Here is a 26,924-nt window from a genome sequence, read left to right as displayed (position 1 = left end):
TGGGTAGCCCTGAAAGGCAACATAAAGTCAGAAGTGAATGTCAGGGGCAGGCCCTCTGCTTAGTCTTGCTCACTGGGGTACATTCAGAACTTCTCTATGAACTTTGGGGCATTAAAAAGAAAACATCTTGAGGACTGGAAGAACAGTTTACTCTGCTCTAGAGATCTCGAGGACTGAGGTAAGTTTGTTCATTAAGGCAACAAATATTTATCGAGTCCCTCCTAGGTTCAAGGCTATACCGCAGGCTAAAAGGCTCCATATTACATTGAAAAAAAAATTTATTTCACCATATTTCAGTTAGTATAAGTCATGTGTTTCTGCAAACTGTCTGAAAAACAAGAAAGAAGGGACAACAGAAGGCTGAATGGCTTCCCATGACCAATCTTTTGGGCTTTGCTGCTAAATGCCCAAGCTGCCCAGGAGTTAGAAGAAACAAATGCAATGTTATGATAATGCCCTACTATTGATGGGCAGCTTCCCCAACCAGGCACACAGTCCATCAGGACTCTTTAATTATGACATTAAACTCTGACCCCAGTTCCCCAAATGGTCATTGGAAAAAGCTGCCCATAAAGCTTGGCCATCTGGGGCACTTCTCAGGCTTTCCTTCTTTTCCCCTACTCCCATCCCGATTTCTTTTGTCAGTGAAGACTATCTGGATTTATCTTATTTCCCCAATTATAATACTTGCCAGCCTGGAAACATTAAATATCGATCTCTCAACATCTGAGGAGTTGAAAAACTATTTTCTGAAAGAATCAGCTCAATGTCTTCATTCCTGTACAAAAAGCACAGAAAAGGCCCCAAATTAACCAGAAGCATGAGTCCCAACTTACACATTTAGCAATTTAGGATTAGAAGTCATAATTTTAGAGCTGAAAGGACCTTTAGAGACCTTCTAGTCTAATTTCCTCTTTTTTTTTTAGAGGGGAAAATTGGGGCTTAGAGGGGAGAAGGAACATGCCTACGGTCATATATCTATGTGTGAGAAAAATTAATTCATCATGATCATATAAACAAAATATAGGTACTGTTTAGTCCCACCTGAACCTAGACTATCACATTCTACTTCATTAAAATGTTTCTATAATATTAAAGAAAGCCCCTCAAGTTGCTTCACAGTTTGTAATTTGGAACCAAAGCTACAAAACTCTGAATTCACCTGGGCTAAGAGCCCCTCAAATTGAACCAATGCTATTTCCCCATCTTCCTAAAGTGGATATGGAGGTACTCTAGTTTTATAGACTTCACCCTCAAAAATGAGAATGTCTTAGAATAGAAAGCTATTTGGACATACGGTACGTGGGTCTTTCTGCCCTGGCCTTCCTTTTTTTTTCTCTTAACTCCTATAAATCTTCAGGGAACTAGAGCTTTAGACAGATCTGACTTCAGGCAGTTGACATTCCTTAAATATGAAAATCAGAAATACAGCCAAAAGGGCCTATGATCAGAGAGTGACCATCATTTATAAGCAGTGAGCCCCAAGTCCCAGGCTGGCAGGGGAGAACCAGAGGCCCCTGGGGGTCAGAGAGTAGTTACCTGGTCACTATCCCATTTTCGGCAAGAATGAAAGCTGCAGTTGAATTTGCTGCTCGGATAAGACTCTGTAGCTGTACAAGGAGGGGATGTCTTTGATCTGCAGTGTGGCTAGTGAATACCACATTGTTTACCAGACCTGTGGAACAAAATCAGGAACATTTCAGGTTACAAAAGGAAATATTGAATGGCCCATTTTCCTGTGCAAAACAGAAACTCTAGTGCTGCAATTACAGGTGAAGAAATTAATTGGTTGAAGTTTGTGTTAAACTTTGCTTTCTCTCACTGGTTGCCTTTTTCCTACCTCTTTAACATCTCCCTTTCTACTGGCTCCTTCCCTCTCCTCTCGAGCACCAAAAAGTTTTCTCTGCACAGAAAAAAAAAATGTGCTTCATTTGTTGCTCATGTCTAAGGCCACTATCCTATCAATTTTTTTTTCAAACCCTTACCTTCTGTCTTCGAATCAATTCTATGTATTGGTTCCAAGGCAGAAGAGTAGTAAGGGCTAGGCAATGGGGGTCAAGTGACTTGCCCTGGGTTACATAGCTAGAAAGTGTCTAAGGCTAGATTTAAATCCAGCACATCTCAACTCTAGGCTTGGCTCTTCAATCCATGGAGCCACCTACCTGCCCCATTCTATCACTTTTCCTTCCTTCCCAGACAAACTTCTGGAATACATGGTTTGCAAAGCCTGTCTATTTCTTGCAATAAGACTTTTGTTTTCATTGTTCTACAAAAACCGTTTTCTCTTAAGAACATCCACAATGGTCTTCTCTCCAAACCCAATGGGACTTTTCTTTGAGCTTATTATCACTGACCTTGCTGAAACTCTTCTAAACACTCTCTCTGAAACCCTCTTTTCCCTTCGAAATCTAGACACTATGTTGCTCTCATTCTCTAATAGGCTTTTCAGGTGATTCCTAATTTTATCTCCTTCAGTTGTGCCTATTTATTCCAGCTATGGAATGTACTGAAATATATATGGTTCCTGCCCTCAAGGAATTGATGATATAGCATAGAGTATAACACATTTGTGCCAGTAATCATAGTGCAAAATAAAATGCAACCAACATATGCCAAGAGAGAAGGAAATCAAGTTCTAGGAGAGATATGAAGAAGAAAAGATCACTCAATGCATAATCGAAGAAGACTTCATAGAAGAAATAAGACACAATCAAGGTCTTGAAAAATGGGTGTGATTTCAATGGGGGAGGGAGATAAAGGAAAGGTGTGAGTAAAGATATAGTATTAGAAGAGCATATAGGAAATGGCCTTGGGATAGTGAGCAGTCTACACTCTGGAGTAAAGTTTAAAAAAAAAAAGTAGAAGTGAAAGATAAGGTTAGAAAGATAAAGTGATACCAGACTGAGGAGGGTCTTGCCAGCTAGATAAGGACCTTGAACTTTTTTCTTAATTTTAAAACAAATTTTAAATTTTATTTAATTAAGAGAAATTTTTCATGGTTACATGATTTATGTTCTTTCCCTACCCTCCTCCCACTCCCTTCTATAGCCAACGAGCAATTCCACTGGGTTTTACATGTGTCATTGATCAAGACCAACTTCCATATTACTGATACTTGCACTAGGGTGATTGTTTAGAATCTACATCCCCAATCATTTCCCCATCAACCCATGTGAGTTAGCAGTTGTTTTTCTACTGTGTTTCTACTCCCACATTAAACTTTTCTTAAACAGAGCCACTGAAGGTTTTTGAGCTCAGGAGAACTATGGCCAGATAAATACAAAAGAAAGATTAATTTGGCAGGAGTGTGTGAAGGATGGATTAGAAAGGATTTAAGAGTCCAGGCTCTAGTAAAGCAGAATGAGGTCCTATACCAAAAAGGTAGCAGTGGATGAATTTAAGAGATGCTGCAGAGTTTAACTCACTAAGAACCTGGTACCTCTCCCCAACAAATCATGTTTAAAATGAAGAAAGAATTTGTGATTCACATTCCATCCTATTTGCAAGAAAGAAGCCAAGACAGAAGTTATGAAAGCCAAAAAAGTCATGCTGAGGTCACCAAAGAGCTCTGAATGTGCCCCCTATTCAGGTCCCCCAAGGCATCATGGTTCTGTATAAAGCCCAAATACAATGCCAAAATGTATCAGATTAAGCAAGCTATAAAGAAGTTATATGCCCAGGACAATCCAAAGGAATTTAGGAGAAAGAATGCTATCTGCATCCAGAAAAAGAACTGTGGAAATGGAAATGCATTAGAAAAAAATATATGATTGATCATGTAGTATGATGTGATTAGGGTTTTGATGTTCAAGAATCGCTCTACTGCAAATATGAATAACATGGAACTAGGTTTTGAACAATGATACATGTAGAACCAGGTAGAACTGCTTGTCAGCTCTGGCAGGGGAGAGAGGAGAAAACAGGGGGAGGGGGGCGATCATGAATCATGTAACCATGGAAAAATATTCTAAATAAAAATTAAAAGTAAAACAAAACAAAAAATAAAATAAAATTAAGAAGTTATATGAGAGGCAGCTAGATAGCTAAGAGGATAGAGTAACAGGCCTGTAGATGGGAGGTCCTAGGTTCAAATATGACCTTAGATACTTCCTAGCTGTGTAGCCCTGGGAAAGTCACTAAACCTCAATTGTCTAGCCCTTGCCTTTCTGCCTTAAGAGTTGTTACTAGGACAGAAAAAAAATTCTTAAAAAAGAATAAGCTATATGACAATGAAGTGGTTATAGTCAACACACTAATGTGGTCTAATGAAGAGAGGGTCTATGCCCAGTTCATCCCAAATAGGATTCTTTGGATGTGGCCAACATCAGAATATGGGACGGGTTTAGGGGATTACATGAGTTTAGTTTCAGTTGAGTCTGATGCGACAGTTGGAGGAAAAGTCCTGTAGGCAGCTGAAGATGAGACCTAGGAGCTTAGAAGAGAGATTTCATGACCTAAATGATGGACAGACTTAGGATGCCTGCTAAGTCAGTGGTCTTGACGTCTGTCAGGATGCCTTCTGTCCCCCTTCCTTTCAGGGACTCTGGCTCTCCCAACATTCTTTTTCAGAAGCACTTTAGGAGACGAAAGGGAGCCTTGGGCTCTTGCCTAGATCACTGGGCCTTGGAAGCACCTTTCACGTAGAGATTCCCATCACATAATAGCTAGTAAAGCACTTCTAAGGAAAAGTTGTTCCCTTTATTTCTTACCCCAAAAGACTTTATACTTATGCAGTCAGTTCATATCTATATTATTCCTTAAGGCTGGAGAAGTGTTTTCTAAGTATTATCTCATTTGATCCTCCCAACCATCCTGGGAAGTAGATGCTACTATTATCCCCATTTTATATATGAAGAAATTGAAGCAGACAGAAGGTGACTTGTTCAGGGTCACACCGTGTCTAAGGCTGAATTTGAAATCACGTCTTCCTGATTCCATGTTCAGTGCTCTATCCACTGTGTCAGTGGATACCTATCTCACATCATTTGGAACTGATTCACAAGCACCAGGTTTACCCAAATTTTGTCAGCATCATCCCTTTAAGCCACTAATATCCCCACCTCTCTCCCTCTACCTCTACAGTCCCTTTGATTTAAAGCCATTCACAGTAAGGACCTGTGGCCCAGCAAAGGCCTTCTGTAATCCAATAAAAGCTTCACTAAGTAGACAAAAGTGGAACTGATGTAAAAACTTAGAGGTAACCATTTAATCAGGTGGTGGGCCAGGGCCCCCCTTGTTGGAGGGGTCTCACTGCCCAAAGCTCAAAGGGATCTCCTAGGAGAAAAAGGAGCCCATCATAGGTGAGGTGGCCAAGGCCAAAATGGTAATGAATTGTGATGGAAAGCCAGCAGTAACCTAGTGGGCTCAACACATTCCCAAATAGAAGAACAGAGTCAAAGAATCTCAGAGATAATACAGTTTCATCTGCTACAACAGCCTGGCATAACTATGGTCATCTGGCCTCTGTTGGAACATATCCTGGGACGGGGAACTAACTCACGATGACCAAAGCATCCTACTTGATTTCTGGACAGTCTTCATGTTAAGGAAGACCTTCCTTCTATGGAGCCAGACTCTGGCTTTATTTTTTTTTTAAACCCTTACCTTCTGTCTTGGAGTCAGAAGAGTGGTAAGGGCTAGGCAATGGGGGTCAAGTGACTTGCCCAGGGTCACACACAGCTGGGAAGTGTCTGAGGCCAGATTTGAACCTAGGATCTCCCATTTCTAGGCCTGACTCTCAATCCACTGAGCCACCCAGCTGCCCCCCAGACTCTGGCTTTTTGCAGCTTCTCCTCATTTGACATTGTTCTGCCCTCCTGGGCCAAGTCTGGTCCTTGGCATCCTTTCACACAGCTGTTAGGTCTTGTCTATGTCTTCTCTTTTGTGCTACAGAGAGCACAATTTCCAGTCCTGCTCCCATCTAGGTCAGCCTGCTCTACATGTACTCCAGTTTGACAATGTGTTTCCTAAAATGGGGTCCATAGAACAGAAGACCCTGAGCCTGTGAGGAGATTACAGCAGAACTTTAACCTGGCTTTGGACTCAAGGCCTTTATTAATGCAATCTAAGGCAGTGCCAGAGTCACCTGGTGGACTCAGGTTGAGCTTATGGCCTGCTGAAATGAATAGATCCTTTTCTCATGAAGTGCTATCCAGCCAGCCAAGTTTTCTTTCTTTTATGCTTAAGGAGCTGATTTTTTTTGGATCCCATTTGTAGGAATTTAAGATATTTTATCTGATTCCATTCAGTCCATTGTTCTAGTCTGTTGAAACCTGTCTGGGTTCTAATTCTACTATTCAGTTTATTAATGATTCCGTTTAGCTTCACACATCATCTGGAAATCCAATAAGGCCTATTGTTATCTACGCCTCCAGCCAAATCACTGAGAAAAGGGAGTATTTGGAAGCTGAGTTTTCTCCGATGTCTTAGACAAAGGTGTAGGCCTCACCTCGTGCACCACTATAGCTGAAGTGGTTGTTCCAGCCCCAACAAGGGAGAGGCAGGCATTCTCTCAAGTAGGGGTGGCAGACAGTGTGCAAATGGGAGGATCTGGGGTGGGACTGGGAAAGGAGGAAGAGGTGGGTCTGGCTCCAAGGATTAGTAGGAATTAGCTATTCCAGAGGTCCTCTCCAGACTGACCTAAACACTTTGCTCAAGGCTTCTCTGGTCTTAGGGGAATCTTGAGCCAAGCGATCCAAATCTGGTCCCCAGTTTGTATAATCTCCCAGGTCACAGCCCCAGGCGTTGGCTCCCTAAACCTTCATCATTGAACATGCAGGTCCAGGCGGATTACCCTGCAGCATTCCTCAGGTCAGCTATGCAAACAACTACTTGCCAAAGGGAAATAACGATGTTTGCTAAGTGAGTCAAGCTACAAGTCGGTACTTCCAGGACAGGGCTATCAAAGTCAGGATGGTGGGTTTCATCCCTATCCTGGCCAGCTACCCTCTCTCTCGGTTCCATAAAACAAATGACACTAAAGCCTGACCAGCTTTCTCACCTGACAAGATTCAGCATACAGGCCAGGCTCATAACCAGAGCCCAAATCAAGCACAGGTATTCTCACTGATTGGGGGTCATGGGGCCATCTTGATAAATGCTGAGGAAAGAAAGACTAGTGTTGCTTTGGTGTCCTTTTTAACCCGTTTGACATTCTTCTTTGGTCCTGGCAGTGGAGTCAATAATTCACATTCTCTCAGGACAAAGGCTACCTACACTGGATTATATTTTTTTCATTTTGAAATAATCTTTAGTTAAAATCAAGATCTTAATCACTGGGAAAGGAACAAGGAGAAGAAATGTGTTTTAGGGTAGAAGAGAAGGCAAATGTTTATGGATCAGTAAGATGCTTCTTCTCTCAGGCTGACTTTACTTCCCTTTGACTCCAGCCTCAGAGACCTATAGCAGTTATTGAAGGTAGGTTTTTGCTATCCATGTAGTGGCTTGCAGTGTTAGACAAATAATGTCACTGGCTTTTTCTTAATTTGCAAAACAAGTCATGAGAGGCATCTATCTATCTCCCAAGGTTTTTGCATTTTCCTGGGGAACCCAGACTCCACCCTATGCTCATTTCTTTCATTTGGGAGAACGGCACACCCCCCTTCCAGTGCTTTGCCTCAAGATGGGCCACATTCTTGTGGTTTGACAACTGCCATGCCAATGTGGCAGGCCTCTAGAGGAGCCTTCCCCTCACCCAGCAGGTCACTAGGTACCACCCTGGGGGGTGTTCAGATGGATGATTTCTCAGCATTAAAGGTCAAGGTGAATCAGGGTGAAAAGGACCAATCCTGGCAGACCTGGGCACAGTGCCTGCTATGCACTGGGATGGGCAATGAATGCAGGCCACTTTTCACAGACTATGTCAGAGGCAGGCAGCTTGAATCACTTGCTCTTGTCACTTACATAAAACATAAAAACAGGAAAGAGGGGGAGGAGAACATAAGGCAGAGAGGGCCAAGAGGCCAAGAGACACCAAGGTCACTGTAGGGCTGTTTACATTTCATGCAAGTGACTCTGAAGATGAAATGTAGCCAAAGCCATTAAAGGCAATAATAAAAAATGGTAGCCCAGAGGTGGGCAAATGTGACAATTCAAAGCAGAACTTATTCCAAAGAAACCCTCACCAAATTGAAGATTAAACATTGGAATAAGGTCCTGGGATGAAATCCTGGTGGTCTCCCTCCCCCCAATAGAGAAGAGCTCTTCTTGGGGCTGACACAGCATGGCAGGATTCTCAAGAGAGGGGACCTTAGAAAATGAGTCTTGGCTTTCCATCAGCAAGGTCAAAACAGACCCAGTTGCTTCCAAGCACCTTGGGTCCTTGCTGACCCCAGCCACCTTCCCTTGGACAGCAGCCAGTCCCTGTGGTCTCCCAAGACAATACTTTGGTGGGCTCCCTATAGGCCAGGCCGGCAGCAGGCTCAGCAGGGTGAGGCACAGCACTGGGGACAAGAGGGGGAGGTTGTTTCCGTTTGATTTCTGCTTGCTGGGAGACTCAGGAAGCACAGGCACCGTGCATGTCTCTCAACAACAATGAGTACTTCATCCCCACTGTGGTGATTTAAAAAGCCACTCCAGATCTTCGTCCACCATAGGGAGTCCCATTTATATTAAAAAATATCACTCCTTGGGGTGCTGAGCCTCAGGACAATGCACAGCACAGCCTGGCTTTGTAGGATGGGCTTGGGATCATAAGCAGAGCCCTTCCAGTGCTGCCAGACCCAAGGCCATGTGGCCTTGTGGTTAGGGATACAGAGCCAGGGTTGTGCTAAGGCTGATGAACAGTTTAGGGAAGTGGGAAGGGCAACTCAGTATCCTCCAAAGGCAAAATCTGAGTCAAAATGTGACCACAGAAGGAGATGAAGATATTCAATGTCATCGCTCTCCTCTGATGCACTGATCACTCCTTGGGTTTCTGAACTATAGGTGGAAGGACAGAGGACTCATCTGAAGGAACTCTAGAGTATATTCATTGTATTTAAATCACATTTGAAAGACAAACTTTGTTTTGTAGGCAGAAAGTCAAGCTTATTGCTTACCTTGTGAACACTGATCAAGAAATTTAGGAAAGAGAAATCTAGAGAGAGAAAAAAAAGAGAAGCATTAACGCTTAGCCTTCCAATGAAAGTTCAAACATTTAAAAAAAAACAGTTCATGATTCTATGACTCAGTGTTATGAATGAGAACTCTCCCTAAAGACCTGAACAACACCAATAGACAAGAATATCACATAACCACTGGCATCTAATGAACCACACCCAGCAAGAGAGGTTACAGGTAGGACTGCTGGGAAGAAAGCTAGAGCTTTTCAGAAAACTTCTTCAGCTCGGTGTCCAAGATCCAGATACCATTTGTCAAGGCAAGGAGGAGCAAGTCCAACAGTTATATGCACTCTGCCTTCCCAGAAACCTCATGACTATGGTCATGGACCTTCCAAATTATCAACTTCCAAGAGTGATGGTAGGGGAAACATTTGGGAGCTAGAGCAACTATACACATTGTTAAGAGAGTTCATTCTATAATAAAGGAGGAATTTCAAAAGGTAAAGAAATTGGGGACTGCAGGGTGGCCTAGTGGATAGAGAACCAGGTCTAGAGATGGAAAATCCTGGGTTCAAATGTGGCCTAAGACACTTCTTACCAGTGTGATCCTGGACAAGACACTTAACCCCCATTGCCTGGCCCTTATTGCTATTCTGCCTTGGAACCAACTTAATATCCAGTCTAAGATAGAAGATAAGGGTTAAAAAAAAAAGGTAATGAGAATATTTATTTTGTCTCTCTATGCCAATGACAAGCTATCTCCCACTTCCAGTTCTTCCCCTCATACTCATGATAGATGTGCTTTTTTGTAAAAAACCAGGCTTGTAAGAACTCTAATACTCTCTCCTGAAAAACTACAAAAGCCAAACAAGGAAGACACCTTGGTACTAGCCTTCCTTTCTCAAACTTTTCACTGGACCTGGCCTGAAGCTTTCCTTTGTATAGCACAGACTCTCCTTTGTACAGCACAGAGTCTCACTGTCAGAAGGAACTTCAGGAGAGAAATCCTTTCCACAAGGCCTACACTGATCTCATCTCCCTTCAGCCCTTTGAGAACAGGGTTTTTTTTTTTTTGGAGAAAATCCTTTTCTTTTTTTTAATATATTTTATTTGATCATTTCCAAGCATTATTCATTAAAGACATAGATCATTTTCTTTTCCTCCCCCCCCCACCCCCCATAGCCGACGCGTGATTCCACTGGGTATCACATGTGTTCTTGATTTGAACCCATTGCTATGTTGATAATATTTGCATTAGAGTGTTCATTTAGAGTCTCTCCTCTGTCATGTCCCCTCAACCTCTGTATTCAGGCAGTTGCTTTTCCTCGGTGTTTCCACTCCCATAGTTTATCCTTTGCTTATGAATAGTGTTTTTTTCTCCTAGATCCCTGCAAATTGTTCAGGGACATTACACCGACACTAATGGAGAAGTCCATTACGTTCGATTATACCACAGTGTATTAGTCTCTGTGTACAATGTTCTCCTGGTTCTGTTCCTCTCCCTCTGCATCACTTCCTGGAGGTTGTTCCAGTCTCCATAGAATTCCTCCACTTTATTATTCCTTTGAGCACAATAGTACTCCATCACCAACATGTACCACAGCTTGTTCAGCCATTCCCCAATTGATGGGCATCCCCTCGTTTTCCAGTTTTTGGCCACCACAAAGAGCGCAGCTATGAATATTTTTGTACAAGTCTTTTTGTCCATTATCTCTTTGGGGTACAGACCCAGCAGTGCTATGGCTGGGTCAAAGGGTGGACATTCTTTTGTCGCCCTTTGGGCATAGTTCCAGATTGCCCTCCAGAATGGTTGGATCAGTTCACAACTCCACCAGCAATGAATCAATGTCCCTACTTTGCCACATCCCCTCCAGCATTCATTACTTTCCTTTGCTGTTATGTTGGACAATCTACTAGGTGTGAGATGATACCTCAGAGTTGTTTTGATTTGCATCTCTCTGATTATAAGAGATTTAGAACACTTCTTCATGTGCTTGTTAATAGTTTTGATTTCTTTATCTGAGAACTGCCTATCCATTTCCCTTGCCCATTTATCAATTGGAGAATGGCTTGATTTTTTGTACAATTGATTTAGCTCTTTATAAATATGAGTTAATTAAACCTTTGTCAGAGGTTTCTATGAAGATTTTCCCCCAATTTGTTGTTTCCTTTCTGATTTTAGTTACATTGGTTTTGTTTGTGCAAAAGCTTTTTAGTTTGATGTAGTCAAAATTATTTATTTTACATTTTGTGATTCTTTCTATGTCTTGCTTGGTTTTAAAGCCTTTCCCCTCCCAAAGGTCTGACATGTATACTATTCTGTGTTTACCCAATTTACTTATGGTTTCCTTCTTTATGTTTAAGTCACTCACCCATTTTGAATTTATCTTGGTGTAGGGTGTGAGGTGTTGATCTATTCCTAGTCTCTCCCACACTGTCTTCCAATTTTCCCAGCAGTTTTTATCGAATAGTGGATTTTTGTCCCAAAAGCTGGGATCTTTGGGTTTATCGTATACTGTCTTGCTGAGGTCGCTTTCCCCCAGTCTATTCCACTGATCTTCCTTTCTGTTTCTTAGCCAGGACCAAATTGTTTTGATGACTGCTGCTTTGTAATATAGTTTAAGGTCAGGGACTGCAAGGCCCCCATCATATGTGTTTTTTTTTTTTCATTATTTCCCTGGATATCCTTGATCTTTTGTTGGAGAACAGGGGTTTTTAACCCCCAGAGGCTAAATAAATTACAAGAAGTAAGTAAGCCAAGTTGCTTATATAACATTTGTCAAGGAAGAGGCTGTATTGGGCTGGGTACAAATGACTTCTAGGTGGCCAGTAGTCAGATTGGAAAGGAGTTTGGGGTCTGCAGGCCCTGTACCAAGCAATTCCTTTATTGTGAAATTAAGCAAACTAATCTCCTAGCCCAGGGAAAGAAGACTCTGCACCAGACACTTGTAGAAAGCATCAAAACTGGTATTTTCTGAGTGGGGGACAGACCTTAGGGCAAAATGTTCCCTCTAGTTCTTACAATTGGAGCCAATGGGTCAAGTTTATCTGCCAAAACTATCAAAGCAAAGTAGGAGAGGAAAGATGCCTCTTAGGTCATCTAATCCCTTCCCCTGGGCCAGTACCAGTTATTTCCTTATTCTCCAAGCTTTCATGTGTTTTCTCCCATTTATCTCAGATGACCAGGTTTCCAAGCTTCTTACAAGAGGTGTCACTGTTAGGGAAATGAGCTCAGATTCATCATGTTACTTCCTAGCTTTTTGGGCCAATGCTTTCCTCCATCACTATCACCACTAAACTGATGTTCTCTGCCATGGTTTTTCCTAAATCATATTTTAAAGTGTTGCAACTCATTTGTGTTACTCTTCTCATACCATTTATCAAACATGTCCTCTTCTGATGAGGAGAGAGCACAGAAGAATGGTTGTTGGGGGGCAGGGTTCCCCCTGGCCACTTGGAGTCTCAGGGCCCTGATGCTCTCTGATGAGATGTCTCAAGACCTTAGTAGGATTCATTAATTTTACAAGACTTCACCCTGAAGATTCCACTGAAAAGACTGATCTGTCTTTAACTGCTACATATTCCCCAGCCTTCCCTATCCTCCAGTTGGAAATGAATATTTATTCTTATAACTTCCAAAGACTCTGGGCATACCTTTTATGGCACTATGTATGTCCCTTATGGTACTGGCCTATAATGAGGTCCCTTAATAGATTGTAAACTCCCTGAGGGCAGGGAGAAGGGTTTGTGCAATTTTGTATTTTCCTCCAGAATCTGCCTCCTCCTCTAATTTCTAGCACAGTGCCCCACACATAGTAGGTACTCAGTCAGTATTTGTGGAGTTTGAAATATTTGTAATAATGACTTTCCAAAAAAGTGAACACAGACCACTGATTTATAATACAGTTGTTATTTAGTGGACTATATTTTTCAAACTGAATTTCACTGTGTTTCTAGCACATACATTAAAACCTGACTATGGACTCTGAATTAATTCTCCATCAAACTACTTTCATTCTTTCTCTTTCCCCATCAATTTATTTTCATGACATCTCTGCCTCCATCCAAATTCCTAACAGAGAAGCATAAACTAGTCTTTGGGCATGAAGCCTGGAGATGAGGCAATTTTGGAATCCAGAACTATCAGACCTTTTCTGCCACCCATTGGCATTTAGAGAAGTTTTTCTGTTGTCTAGGTTGTCCTCAAATGTCAGATCAGTAGATCTGTTTTGTTTTCATAATCTGGTACTGTATCAGATGAGTCACTAGAGAAATGGCTCAGTGTCTGTCTTGGGGCCTGTACCATGACAGCCTGGACCTTGTTAGCAAATTCTGGGGATGGGATATGTGTCTAGTATAAACATACAGAATAATGCCAAACATATACCAGAACTCACATGTACAGAGGAGTCTTGGATTCTCAAAATGGGCAAACACTTATTCCAACAATGCTCCCATTACTCAAAACATTTTTGGAATTCATCTCAGGAGACTGCCTCAGAGGGCAAGAGCTATTTCATGCTCCAATGCCAAAGTGCTTCCAGAATCTGAGTTTGTTGGTGTGGGTGCTTCTTCCTTTGGCACAGATCAACAAGGAGGTCACTTTAAATTTCACCACTGAAACTGGACTAGAGATTTTCCCATCTGAATTTAGCTCTCTTGGTCCTTGGACAAGAAGAGACAGTCTATTTCTGAGCTTATACTTGCAGTTACCATCAAGCCTTTCCAGCTCAGATGAGAGTGCAAGAATCTTATGTTCCCCTAGTACAGCTTTTATGAACTTTATGCTATGATAAGCCTTCACAGGAGGAAATTCAAGCAGGAAGATCTGTTAAGATGGCCCTGCCTCATCTTGAATTTAGCTCTGACACAGTAAGATGAGAACAATATGAAGCACGTTTCCAAAGTCCCGTGAATAGTTCCCAGGGTTTGGTCTTGTGACAATCAGTTTCAATTTGTTCCATCTGAAGAATCCTTTGTTTGGCAAGTAAACCTTTCTAAGTCATTCTACCCAGATGGAGAATACCCAGGTTTTAAATCTCTAGTGGGAGAACATTTAATCCAAACTCTATCTTCAGGCAAAAGGTATTTATCCCTTTCTAGATATCATCCCTTTGGATTCTTACAACAGCCCTGAGAGGGAGGTACCATTATTACCATTTAACAGATAAGGAAACTGAAGCAGAAAAAGGTAATGTGACTTGCCTAGGGTCACATCCCTAGTAAGTATGATTTCAGGTCTTCCTAATGCCAGACTGCTGCTCTATCTTCTGGGCCACCTAGTAGCCAGGTTCATACTTGAAGCCCTTCAAACCTGGTAGAATCTGGTAGAGTTTGGGCTCTGTTTTGTTGGAAGAGCCTTGGAGAATCCACAGTTGCCACCACATCATGATGGAAAATCAGAGGTAAAATGACATTTTATATTTACACAGCACTTAACAACTATAAAAAATGTTTTATTGATGCTTTCCCTGATTTCTTCTATCAAAAGACTTCCCCTACAACAAATAAGTATAGTCAAGCCCCCCCCAAAAAAAGCAATCAGCCATGTGTGTCAGTGTCTGCCCCATTCCACTCCTACAGTTCACTTCTCTGCTAAGAGGCAAAAGATGTGATTCCCTACCTGAAGTCATGACCAACAGAAGTAGGACATGCTACTTTGATGAAGGGGTCCAGGAAGTCTTGACTGAGATGGGACTCGAGCTGGGCTTGAAGTCTTAGTTTCCTCATCTAAGATAGCATTAATTCCTGAGCTTCCTACCTCACAAGGCCACCACGAGACTCAAATGAGATCCTCTATTAAAAGTTCTTTGTCAGCTTTTATTTTTATTAAGGAAGGAAAGGGAGAATTTGAATAGGTGGGGAGGAGGGATAAAGGTAAATGGTAAAGAGGAGGGCTGAGGGAGGGATCTAGACACTTGTTCAGGGTAGGGACCACGTTGGCTGAGGCTCTCAGAGAAGAGCAGGTCTGAAAGGCCATGCTGGGCAACCTTGACTGTATCCCATAGGAAGAAGGAAAACCCTGGCAAAGGGTCTGTACAGGAGTGACTAGAGCAAATCTGCACTCAAGAAAGGCTAATGTGGTCAGGGTTTGGAAGCTGATTGAAAGTGGACAGGGAGGGGTTGTCATCCACCAGGCAGTCAGAAGAGGTTATGGTAGATGAGATCCCAGAGAGCTGGGCAGAGGAAAGGGCACAAAGAAGCCAGGAGAGAGTCTTGGGTTTGAGGAATGAGAAATCGAAGTAGGCCTGCTGGGGAAGAACAGCCCCAGAGGGCACAGTTCTAGGAGGCCAGGGGAGAGGGGGCCTCGGGAGAGGGGGAGGCAAGAGGGCTCAAAGCTGCTCAGAGACAGAAGAAAACAGGAGCATCCTAGGACAGTGGAGTCCATTTTTTAATAGGAATTGACAAAGTGTTACTAAATGAAACAGTTCACTGTATTATTTCCTCTGAAATGAAATCTGCCTCCCCTCTGAGAACTGAGAACTTCTGGAATTAGCTGTGAGGATTTCTTAATCGCTGAAGAGACAATAAACTCCCAAAGAGGCAGCATGCAATGCCCTGCCCTCAGCTCAGGCTTCTTGGCATTTTCTCTAGCCTTTCCAGGCTGGTGCTGACCAGTTGGGAGGCTTTCCAGTGCTTCCTGGCATCCCAGCTGCAGAAAAGAAGAACTCCTCAAGCCAGACCCATTTCCTTAGGGGTACCCTGGTTCTACTTCATTGGGGGAGCTCATTTTCCTCTGTTTCTCTCATTGCCCCTGCAGCTCAGGCCTGCTTCTCGGGAGCCTCCATGGCTATAGAGGCACTAGGCGCAGCCTGGTGGCTTGGAGTCAGGGGAATCCAAGTTCCAATTCAGCCTGACACAGCACTGACTAGCTGGGTGACCCTCAGTGGGACTCAGCATCCCCTAAAATGGGGATAATAGCAACATCTTCCTCCCAGGCTTGTGGGGTGCTATTTATAAAGTGCTTTGCAGACCTGAAAATGCTGCCAGCTTCTATTTGGAGCCACCTCCAAACCCTGCACTGGAAAGCCAAGCCCTGTGGCACCTGGGGATGGGCCTTTTCCTTACAGAGTCTCATGGTCTATGCAATTCCTAGTGTCTGCCAGGCTTTCTGTCCACTGGCCACTTCATGGTGCTCAGTCCAGTCCAGTACCCCCTCCCCCAGGGAAAGGCCAGAACTGTTCTATTCACTGATTACTCAAACATCTCCAGCACAAAACCAATTAATAGGTAGAAATATGACAAACACGCTTGGGACCTCCTAGGAGGCTTGGCACAAATGCCTCCTGCATCTCTCCCAGCTGAAATCTTCTCTCTTCCCTCAGGCCTGGAGCTCAGGTGCAACTAATTCCAATGATCTTTTCAGCTAAGAATAGCCCCTTCCCTCTCAAATCTTTCCATTTCCCTCTTTGATCTCTTCTTTTTACACATTGCATCTTAATGTGCACTCTTATTCCCTTAGTAAATTGTAAGCTCCTTAAAGGAAAGCACTTTATCATTTTCAGATGACTGATCTAAGAGAGATGGCAGCATGGGCAACAACAGTCACCCCACCTCATCTCTCTTCCCTCCACTCTCTCCAGCTAGGAAGGGTCTGAGGTCAAATTTGAACCCAGATCCTCCTCACTCCAGATGCACTGTTTTAGAAAGAACTCCTGACAAGCTGGAAATTGTCTTGTCAAAGAAGAACAGAGTTTGGTCTGCTTGGCTCCAGGGAACCAAACCAAGAGCACTGGATAGAAGCTGCAGAGAGGTTGACAGAAAGGAATTTGGGCTGTCCTGAAGCACACAGCTGCCCTGTAAGGAGAGATCTCTGACCAGAGGTTGCTGAGTCTCTGTTGGGAGACTGTAGAGGAGGTTGCTTGTTTAGAAAGGGTTTGGATTCAACGAGTGAGTGCTGAAGCCCTTACAACTCCAACATTTCATGATTCTTCTTTTTTCTTTGGAACAGTATCCTTAGCAACAGGCACATACACAAAAGAAACTAGACAAATGTGGAACTGAACTGATGTTGGAGCAAGTACCTAAGGGACCAGAAAACTCCTCGACTATTGTGAAACCCAAAGATGGCAATCTTACCCCAACTTACCATCCACAGAGTCTACAATTCAACTCATTTGTTTTCCTTGGTGGACAAAAATCACAGGAAGTACATTCTTAGTCAGACACAATGCTTAAATGTTCTTTGGGGTACAGATAAATGAGGGCTAGGGTGGTCAGGAAAAGCTTGGTGGGTGGCTTAGACTAGACTTTGATGGATAGTTAGAATTGGATTGGCAGCAAATAGGGAAGGGAATTTCTGGGAAGGGAAATAATATGAGCAAAAGTGTGGAGGTAGAAATGTTTGAATTGGAGAAAACTTTTTGTCAAGAGAAAAGGGTTTGGTCAGATTTTGGGGGGTCTTGGGAATGTAATTTGGTCCTGGGTAAAAAATGAAGAACTCTGAAGGTTCCTAAGCAATGGGTAACAAAATTAAACAAATATTTTAGGCATTTTATTTTTATTTTTAGGACTGAGGTGTGACAAAATTCCTTATCTAATTTTAGAGAGCTTTTGGGAAAATTAATATTTACTAGAAGTAAGCAATTATTTGTGCCTCAACTTGGGCATGTAAAGAGCAAGAGGATACTGGGGAACAGGGCAGAAAGAACCCAAGAATGTATGTGTCCGTCCAAGTCCATGCATGCACAAGTGTGTATAGGGGAGTGTGTGCATACACATATATGAAAGGGTGTGTACGTGTGTGTATAAGTGTACATTTAGGAGGGTGATCAAGAAGAAGAACAAAATACCTAAGATGCTTAAGGACAAAGCAGGGTTTATATCACAGACTAAAGAAGAGGGGAAAAAAGGCAGAGACATGATGTTTAAGATGTCTAGCTCAGTTGGTAAGGTCAGCCTCTGTACCATCAATGCAGTTTAACAGTATTTTTTTGACCCTGCAAGTGTGAGATTTTCTGATTCTGTGATTTTGTCCTGAGCTTTGGCTATACTCAAGTATCAACAATGTGATTTAATGATCCCCCCCAACCGTGAATGTTCCCAGTGGTATTTTAGCTCCAATAAGTTTTGGGCTCAAACAAAAACCATCAACACATTTCAATTTCTAATCATTTTCTCCAAGCATTGTTGTCATTGACCCCAATTATATCTATTCCTAGAATTAGAGATATAGTGTTCAAAGGAATCTTCAAGATCCTCTGACTCCAAATCCAGTGTCTTTCCCACTATACCATACTGACTTATTTCCTCTCTGGATTAAAGATGAGATTTCTAAAAGCAGCAGGGTCGATCCCCCATTTGTCCTATGTATAGCTAGATTCCCTGAAGAGAAAAACAGAGTCCTTCATCAAGCCTGATGCTGAGAAAGTCTAACTTCTATAAATAACCCATTCTGTCAAAACTTGACCAAAAGCCCAGGCCACCAAGATTATAAGCAGATAAGTAAGACCCTTTTCTTAGGTAAAATGTTTATATTACAAAGAATAGAATGCTAATAGGGCCATTCTTCCTAAGAAAATAGATTTCAACTCCCATTCTCTGTATGAAATGACTTCTCTGTGGCCACAGAAACCTGACCAGGATACCTGAAAGATTTTTTTATTTGCAAGATAGATTAGACTTAGTCTGGGTAGGTCCAAAAAACAAAACGAAGATCAAAGTGCGAAAGACACAGAGATGTAGACTCAATATTGTCCAGAACATCCTAACGAGAGTTATTCAGAACTAAAATGGATTTCCTCATAAGCAAAGAGCTTTTTGCCCCTGAAAACATTTTGACTCATTGGGGATATTTCAGGGGATTTCATGAACAAAGTCAAGGATTGGACCAAATGTAGAGGTCTCTTCTCCTTCTAAGGTTCTGTTATTCTAAGTCCACAGGTCTTACTGTGGGTACTCTTGTGGCCTTGAGGACTTTTGAGGTCCTGGCAAAAATCACTATACTAATGAGTATTTACTGCACACTTACAATATAGTAAGGAAAAAGAATGAATTCTCCAAGAAGAAACTTAAACAAGCCTGTTTTTTTACGAAGGTGATGCCTTGGGGCAGCGAGGTGGCTCAGTGGACACTTCCTATTCATTATGATCCTGGACAAGTCACTTAACCCCAATTGCCTAGCCCTTACTGCTCTTTTGCCTTGGAACCAACACTTAGTATGCATTCAAAGATAGAAAGCAAGGGTTAAAAAAAAAGCAATACTTTCTGTAAAGAACAACTCCCTCCCGTCACCCAACCTTGTAAATTCTGATGGTTGAAGGCTACCTGTGCTCCATGTAGCAGCTCAGGGGCTCCACACATGTAGTGACTGTGCCAATTTCATAAGCTGACCTCACATCTGAATCAGGGTGAGTCTGGAGTGCCTGGACAACATCAATAACATCTGTGTAGCTGTAAGAGACAGAAGAAACAGGTGACAAATGCTGAAATGTCTATACCTCAAGGTTTAGAGAATGAGTAATAGGCAAGATGAACTAGAGCTCTTAACTGTTTAAGTCTAAGATTCTGACATATAATAAGTGACAAATATGAGTACTTCCATAAACAAAGTAGAATAGAAAAGTAGGATTGTATAAGAAACCATGAAGTACTTATTGTATACAACTTGCTTTTTAAAAAGTATATCATAAATTCAATGTATAATTTTCAAAACTGTCTTGTTTATCTATATTTTCTCTTGGCCTTTTAGTTCTCTTCAGGGCATTTTATTTATTTAAAAAATCTTTTGATTTAATTAATTTTTTAAAACTCATACCTTCTGTCTTAGAATCAATACTATGTAGTGATTCCAAGGCAAAATAGCAGTAAAGGGGTAGGCAATGGTCACATTGCCCATAGTCACATATCTAAAGTGTCTGAGGTCACATTTGAACCCAGGACCTCCTATCTCTAGGCCTAGCTCTCAATCCATTGAGCTACCTAGCTGTCCTCTCTTCAATGCTTTTTATGCTAGAATAGTCCTCTTTTCTTTCTTTTCCTTTGACACATATTGCTCATCACTTTTACTCTCTAATTCATCACTCCCAACCCATCCATTGGAAAGAAAACTCTTGTAATAAATATATATAGTCAAGCAAAATAAATTCCTACATTGTCTGTGACCAAGTAGACCTCCTTAACACAAAGAGGGAAATGATACAGATATTATTAAGACTTAATTGGTTATAGCAGATTACAGAAATAATGGAAAGGTACTTTATTAAAATAAGAAGAGATTAGATCAGGGGTCCCCAAACTATGGCCTGTGGGCCACATGTGGCCCCCTGAGGCCATTTATCCAGCCCCCACCGCACTTCCAGAAGGGGCACCTCTTTCATTGGTGGTCAGTGAGAGGAGCCCTGTATGTGGCGGTGCTGCAAAGTGCTGTGCCGCTCACATACAGTACTATTTCTGGTGACATAATCCTTTGGGTGGCTCCTTGTTCTTAGAGTAACTGAATGAGAATGAGGCGCGGTGCAGGATTATGTGACTGCACAATGGAAGATGTCAGCATGGCGAGCGGCCATCTGGGAGAGGGGATTCCCCACTGTGTATACTGCTGCCCGGTATAGGTGATGGGCCTGTGCAAGGTGTGACAGGCCCATCACAGCCTCTGCTATCCCATACAGAGGTATACAGATTTGTTCGTAGTTTCTTTTTTATAGTCTGGCCTCCAACAGTCTGAGGGACAGTGAACTGGCTCCCGTGTAAAAAGTTTGGGGACCCCTGGATTAGATGGAATGGGTGTTGTTGAATGTATATATATAAATATATATGTGTACATATATTTATATAAACCTCTAAAAGAAATGATTATGACATCTTAGAATTAACAATAAGGAGAGAAATTCTAGACAGAGATCTATAGCTAACCTAGACTTTAGAAAAGCTGACTTCAAAGAATTCAGAGAAAATATAAGTAGGATTCCATAACCTAAGATTCTGAAAACATAATCAGGTTAAGTGGATTGAGAGTCTCTCTAGAATGAAATCTTGCCCCTAAAGACAAAATGATTCTAATGAGGAAGAAAAAGGATGCCTAAAGAGACCTTTTTGAATACTGTGGGAGACCATCAATCAACACAAGTATGAAAAGGACCAGTACACGAGATTTAAGTGAGGGCAAGAATCCAAAGAGGAAAACAGAAGATCGTCCCAGGAAATCGTGCGTCCCATTGGTGCTCTGTGCTCAAACGTAGAAGTCACCTGGGCTTCTTTCTAAAAGAGAATCCTGTCTAGGACACAGTTGCTCAGCTTTTGTCTGAAGACTTATGATAGACAGATACCTCCCAAAGGCAGTCCATTCTACTTTGGGGCAGCTCTCTTGGTTAGGAAGTTTTTCTTGACTTCAAAACCTTTGTCTACCTCTCTACAGCTTCCATCCACTTGCTCCTTGGGGGCTAAGAACAACTCTAATTCTTCAAATCCTTGAAGACACTTTTCACATCTCCCATAAGTATTCTATTTGCTAGGCTACAAGAAGCTGTTGCCAATGCCCCTTAATGCCAGAGCCTTTCCCCTGCTGATTATCTCCAATTAGTCATGTGTAGACTTTGTCTGGACATATTTGTACATAGTTGTTGCCTTCCTCCATTAGACTGAGTGCAGAGACTGTCTTTTGTTATACAGGGAACTAGATGTCCCCTTTAAGTATCTCAAATTTACTGTGTTCAAAAATGTCTTTATCTTCCTAAAACCTCCCTCCTCCACACTTCTCTTTTTCTATTGACAGCACCATCCTCTTTCCAACTGTCCAGCATTATAACCTTGAAGCCACCCCTGATTATTCCCTCTTTCAAACTCCCCCATATCTAACTGGTTACCAAATATGGTCAATTTTACCTCCACCACATGTCTCAGAGTCTTCTCTACACACATATGGTGCAGGCCCATATCATCTCCCACTCATCGACTAGTGTAATAATCTGCTTTCACAGGCCCTTCCTGCTCTAATCCATCTTTCTCACAGGTACCAAAATTAATATTCCTACAAGCACAAGACCAACCATGTCATTTAAAAATGTAAACTCAACTTGGCATATGAAGCCCTTTGCAATTTTACTACTTCTGCCACCACCTTTCCAGTCTAATTTCACAGAATCCTTTTTTTTTTTGCATACTCTACATACAGATAACTTGACCCCTTGTTATTGCCAAACTTAGCATCCCAGCTTCCCACCGTTGTATGGGCTATTCCTCCCTCTCACACATTGAGAAGAATATTTTATTTTCTTCTTCCTTAGAATCCCTAGTTTACTTCAAAGCTCAGCCTATGGGGGGGAAGCCTTTCTCAATTCTTTTTGTTATTAGTGATTTATTCCTTCTCAAACTGTAATGCATGTTCTTATCTGTTTAGGTGTTATATATTATCCACTATACACACACATAGAATTTAAGCTTCTTGAGGGCAGGAACTATTTCTCATTTTGCTTTTGTATATTCTCAGCACCAAGCATCATCACTTGGCACACAACAGGTGCTTAATAAATATAAGTTTAATTATTGTGGCTTGCAAGAGGTATTTTAAGGGATAAAGTGCTTTCCTCAACATGACCATGTAAGACAAGCAGCACAAGGGTTATTATCCTTATTTTCCAGATGAGTAAATTGTAACTTAGGGTCGAGATGACTGCCAGAATAGGAAGCAGACTACTCATTTCCCATATAGACTCCAGCAAAACCCTGAAATCGACACCAGACCAAATAATGATCAAGAAGCTCAATAAGAAACTGGTGGGTTCTTCTACATCATAACCATCTATATCATAACCACCTAAAAAGTAAACCAGAAGCTTGAGGGTAATAGGAAAAAGGGCCTTCAGCAAAGCTAATGCCAGCATACTCTGTGTGACCAAAGATAGGCCAGACATACATATAGCCTACAAGGCTCTGTGTTCAGAGGCGGCAAGAGTGGAGGGGAGGGGAGAAAGTCCTACGGTCAGAAAGCCCTAGAATAGGGACCTGAGAAGCCTCAAAGAATGGCATGGAGCAGTGTCTAGCCTAGGACATTCCAACCAGAGATTCTATGTTCAGAGATCCTTAATATTGTGCCATAAGAATCCAGAAAGAGTTTTATTCTATCTAGTTTGTGAGACTCACTCCAGGTCTTCTTAGACATTGTCCTTTCTTTTGGAGAATTAACTGTCCTATTCCTAGAGCAGAAACTACAGATTATAAAGAGACTTCACCTAACCATGGGCATCATCTCTCGGTCTGCCCTACAGTAGGAAAAGGAGAGGAACCCATAACACATTAGGAAAGTATACTTGCAATCATTATCCTTATTTAAAGCTAGAATACCTTGTTCTTAAAATTTCTCTAAGGCCCATACTTGTTAAAATTGTAGCAAGTACCTTGAGGGATTAGATTTTGAAAGAATCTTAAAAGATCATTCAGTCTAACCTCCTCCTTTTACAGACCTAGAATCTTAAGACACAGAGAGGGCGGATGGTTTGCCTAGGATTGCATGGCTGGGTTTTCTTGTATCTGTATCTTTACACATTATTTTACCTGTCTGTGAATGAAAGTGATTCCCCAACTCCCAGGTGGGGCAAACCCACTGTTAATTTGGGCTTTCCCCTCACATTTGTGTACAAAGGAGTCAGCCTGTCACTCTCAGCTCTCCTGCAGGGAGAAAAATCATTCTAAGCCTTCACTCCTCATTCTTCTGAAAATGCTGAAGGTTTAAAGAGTATTATGATTTCCTCACCTCTGCAATGTGTGTACACCCTGACATCTAAAACAAAGTTCAGGTCAGTCCTGGGCCATGGGCTGGAACTACATTGCATTCTACTCTTGGAAGAGGGGGCCCACATTCCAGCCATCCTTTTCTCCAGATCATTTAGTTGGACAGTAAGAAGATTCTGGCCTTACATTCCTCATACCTTTCTTTTCAATTCTCACCCCTTAGAAGAATCATTCCTTTTAAATCTTAGGCCTAGGGAGGTTGGCTTTGTTCCCTCTCATATTAAAAAAAAAAACAACCTTTGGAGAAAAAAGATAAAGTTTGGTATGTGAGACACTGATTCTCATTTCCTTGAGCAGATTTAGACAATAAGCCGCTCAAATGAAAGTCTTTCAAACCAGCCTCCAAGGGCTTTTCAGTCATTTCAACACAATAGCTTTTCCCTCCGAGAGGAATGGGAGGGACCTCCATCAGACTGCCCTAAATTTTCAAAACATTTTCAACATTGCATTAACCTTTACTCATTCAAAAGAAAAAAAAAAGCAAGTGCAAAACAGGCTTCTATCTTCCAGTCCTGCTGGGCCAAGTTTGGTGGAGTCAAGCCCTTTTTAGAGTGTGCCTTTTATCCAAGGGAAACCAATAATCCTGGGCCCTTCCACTAGCTCTTCTGTTCTAACACTGTTGAGAGACAGAGGAATAAAGCAAGTGCTTACACAGATCAGGCCCAGCAAGCACTGGGGATTCAAATAAAGGGCCCCCAAGACGACAACCCAGGCCAGTCTTGCTGCCCCTGCCCAGAGAAGCTTCATTAGATTAAAGTACCAGAAGAGGACCCCCTCTAATTGGTCAATCAATTTATAAACACTGAAGAGATGCCTACTCTGTGCCAGAAATGGTGTTGAGCGCTGGGGATACAAAGAAGGCAAATATGGCCCTTGCCCTTGAGGAGCTCACCCTCTCTCATGGGGGCAGTGCTGGTGAGGGAAACTTCACCATAACCTAGTTATCAAAGACTCTGTTTACCTATCCTGGGCATCTCCACCATACTCCACTTAGAATGTACTTCTCCATCATCTCGCCTGATCACTTTTTCCTCCAATCACAGTTCAGGGGCCACTCTTTCCTAGAAGACCTTCTTGGATCCTCACCAGCCAGAAGTACTTTGCTCCGTACGTTTCCTGCAGAGCTTTGCTTAGGTATCTCCTTGGTTCAGATATCTGTTATCATACTGATTCATGTGAGTATTTCATTCCACTTAGACTGCCTGGTCCCAGAAGGCAGGGATTATGATTTTACAGCTCTCTAACACCAAGGATAATCAATCCCATGCATATGACAGGTACAAAATACATGTTAGCTGAATTTAGATTCTCTTATCAAAGTAGTTAAATCTGTGGTTCTTCTTTATCTATTTTCTGCCTTAAGATCACTTTGATCAGACAGTGGGGGGAGAGCCTTTTTTTCTCTAAAGTAAGCATACTTTCTCAGGATCTAACTGCTCTCTAAAGTTCATTACTTTATCTTTGTATTTTCAGTTTGAATTTAGGATTTCGTTAGTTCCAGGGTTTATGTTAATTCAGCTTTAAAGATAACCACCAGTCAGTCAACAATTTTTGTTGATGTCAAAGCTTTAGGGGCCTTCATTGCCAATTGCCAATATTGGTGAAGTCTAATGGAACCTTCTAGTCTGTGGAAACAAAAGAAAATCTCACTTTGTACTCAGAAGGGCAACAGACTTTTGCTGAAGGATTGTTCAAACTGTCCAAAGACAAAGGCCAACTGTAGGGAGTGAAACTCTAAACCTCAGCTCAAGAAAGTCTTATACCAGAAGGGATGGATTAAAGGCACGCAGCAAAGGAAGCTGTCCAGGGTTCAATATCGGAGCCTCAGGGGCACAGATCTGGCCAGTAATAACAGCCCTAAAGATACAATATTTAGAGCAAACTGTGGATTCCCATAGAGACTCTATGGGTCAATTCAAGTGCTACAGTAACTCAATCTGAGGGTCCTGACTCCCTAAGATAGAAGTAAGGGCTTGTGCATGAAAGACCAGTCTTCACTCCAGTCACATGAAAGATGCCACTCTTGCCAAAGCCACTGCCTTTCAGTTAAGAAATTGCTACCTTGACTGTGACCTGGAAAATCAACAATTCAGCTCAGTTTAGTAAACATTTATTACCCTCCTACTATGGACAAAGTGAGAAAGAATCCTTGCCTTCAATGGACGTATATTCTTGGGGTTGGTGGTACCATTTAGTACTGAGAAAATTTCGTAGGAGAGCCTTACCAGCAGGGATTGAGGAGATCCAGGGGCTGGAGGTCCATAATTTGGCTGGAACCTTGAGTTCCCGAAGCAGAGCACTATGAAATGGGGCTGGAAAAGTGGGTGCTTGGCTAAGAAGACTGATTTCTATGTTATAGGTAAGGGGGCACATGACACAGTCAGACCTGGGCCTCGGGAAGGCTGTTTGGGCAGTTGTATGGAGATTACAGTGAGAAGCAGGGAAGGCAGGAACATGAGGAGTCGGAGTCAAAAAGCAAATAATTCCCCTTGTCCTGGGAAGGTGGAAGCTCCATGAGGGGCATATTGTAAAGCTCTTCATCTTGCTCCTAAGCCCCACACCCCAGTGTGATCCTTACTCACTGGGCTGGAATGCCAATTCATTCTGTAACTGCTAAAAACAAATGGGCAAGGAGGAAGTAAGCCACTTAAAGGCTCAAACTATTCATTTGCCCCAACAGCGGCATATGTTTAGAGCAAAAGTCAAAGCAAAGCAAACCTAGGGCAGCTCAGGAGCACTGTGTCTTTGAGAAGAAAGGGGCTGCCAAGATGTGTTCTGTGGGCATCATCATCTTCTTTCTTCTCTTAAACACAAGCCCTCCCTCTTTAAGCCTCACAATTAGAGTTGGGGCACCTAAGGCAGCCTTGACTCAGCTCATTCTTTAGTGGAAACAATAAGCTAATATGAGGCGTGACTGATCCTGAACACAATCACTGCCCTTGACTTCAATGAGGGACATTTGTCTAACCCATCGCTAAACAAGAATCCTTACTACTATTTCTGACCAGTAGTTGTCCAGTTTCCCCTTGTAGACCCCCGAGGAGGGGGAGTCTCCTATCTACAAGCAACTGCTCAACTATTTTGGGAGAGATGTCTGTAATTGTTAGAACTTTAGTCTTTCTGCAACTTTTAAAAAAATGTTTTAAAAGTTATAAA

At 42.1% G+C, this 26,924-nt stretch overlaps 1 protein-coding gene across 4 annotated transcripts in view; it reads right to left on the bottom strand.

The window, feature by feature from the left end:
* The window catches only part of DNAAF9 (dynein axonemal assembly factor 9), a 169,263-nt gene that overhangs the window by 21,023 nt on the left and 121,316 nt on the right, over nucleotides 1–26,924 (bottom strand). For all 4 annotated transcript variants that reach the window (XM_007497284.3, XM_056802255.1, XM_056802257.1 and 1 more), the window contains 4 exons: nucleotides 19,308–19,433; nucleotides 9,039–9,076; nucleotides 1,540–1,675; nucleotides 692–778 (listed from right to left, as the gene is read on the bottom strand). In XM_007497284.3, coding sequence (XP_007497346.2) covers nucleotides 692–778; nucleotides 1,540–1,675; nucleotides 9,039–9,076; nucleotides 19,308–19,433 — 387 coding nt within the window. The remainder of the gene's footprint in view (nucleotides 1–691; nucleotides 779–1,539; nucleotides 1,676–9,038; nucleotides 9,077–19,307; nucleotides 19,434–26,924) is intronic.

This window comes from Monodelphis domestica, chromosome 6 (assembly GCF_027887165.1).
Source record: "Monodelphis domestica isolate mMonDom1 chromosome 6, mMonDom1.pri, whole genome shotgun sequence".
In the NCBI taxonomy this organism is placed as follows: domain Eukaryota; kingdom Metazoa; phylum Chordata; class Mammalia; order Didelphimorphia; family Didelphidae; genus Monodelphis; species Monodelphis domestica.
Note: the sequence above shows the minus strand (reverse complement) of the source record. Positions and strands in the feature narration are given on the sequence as shown.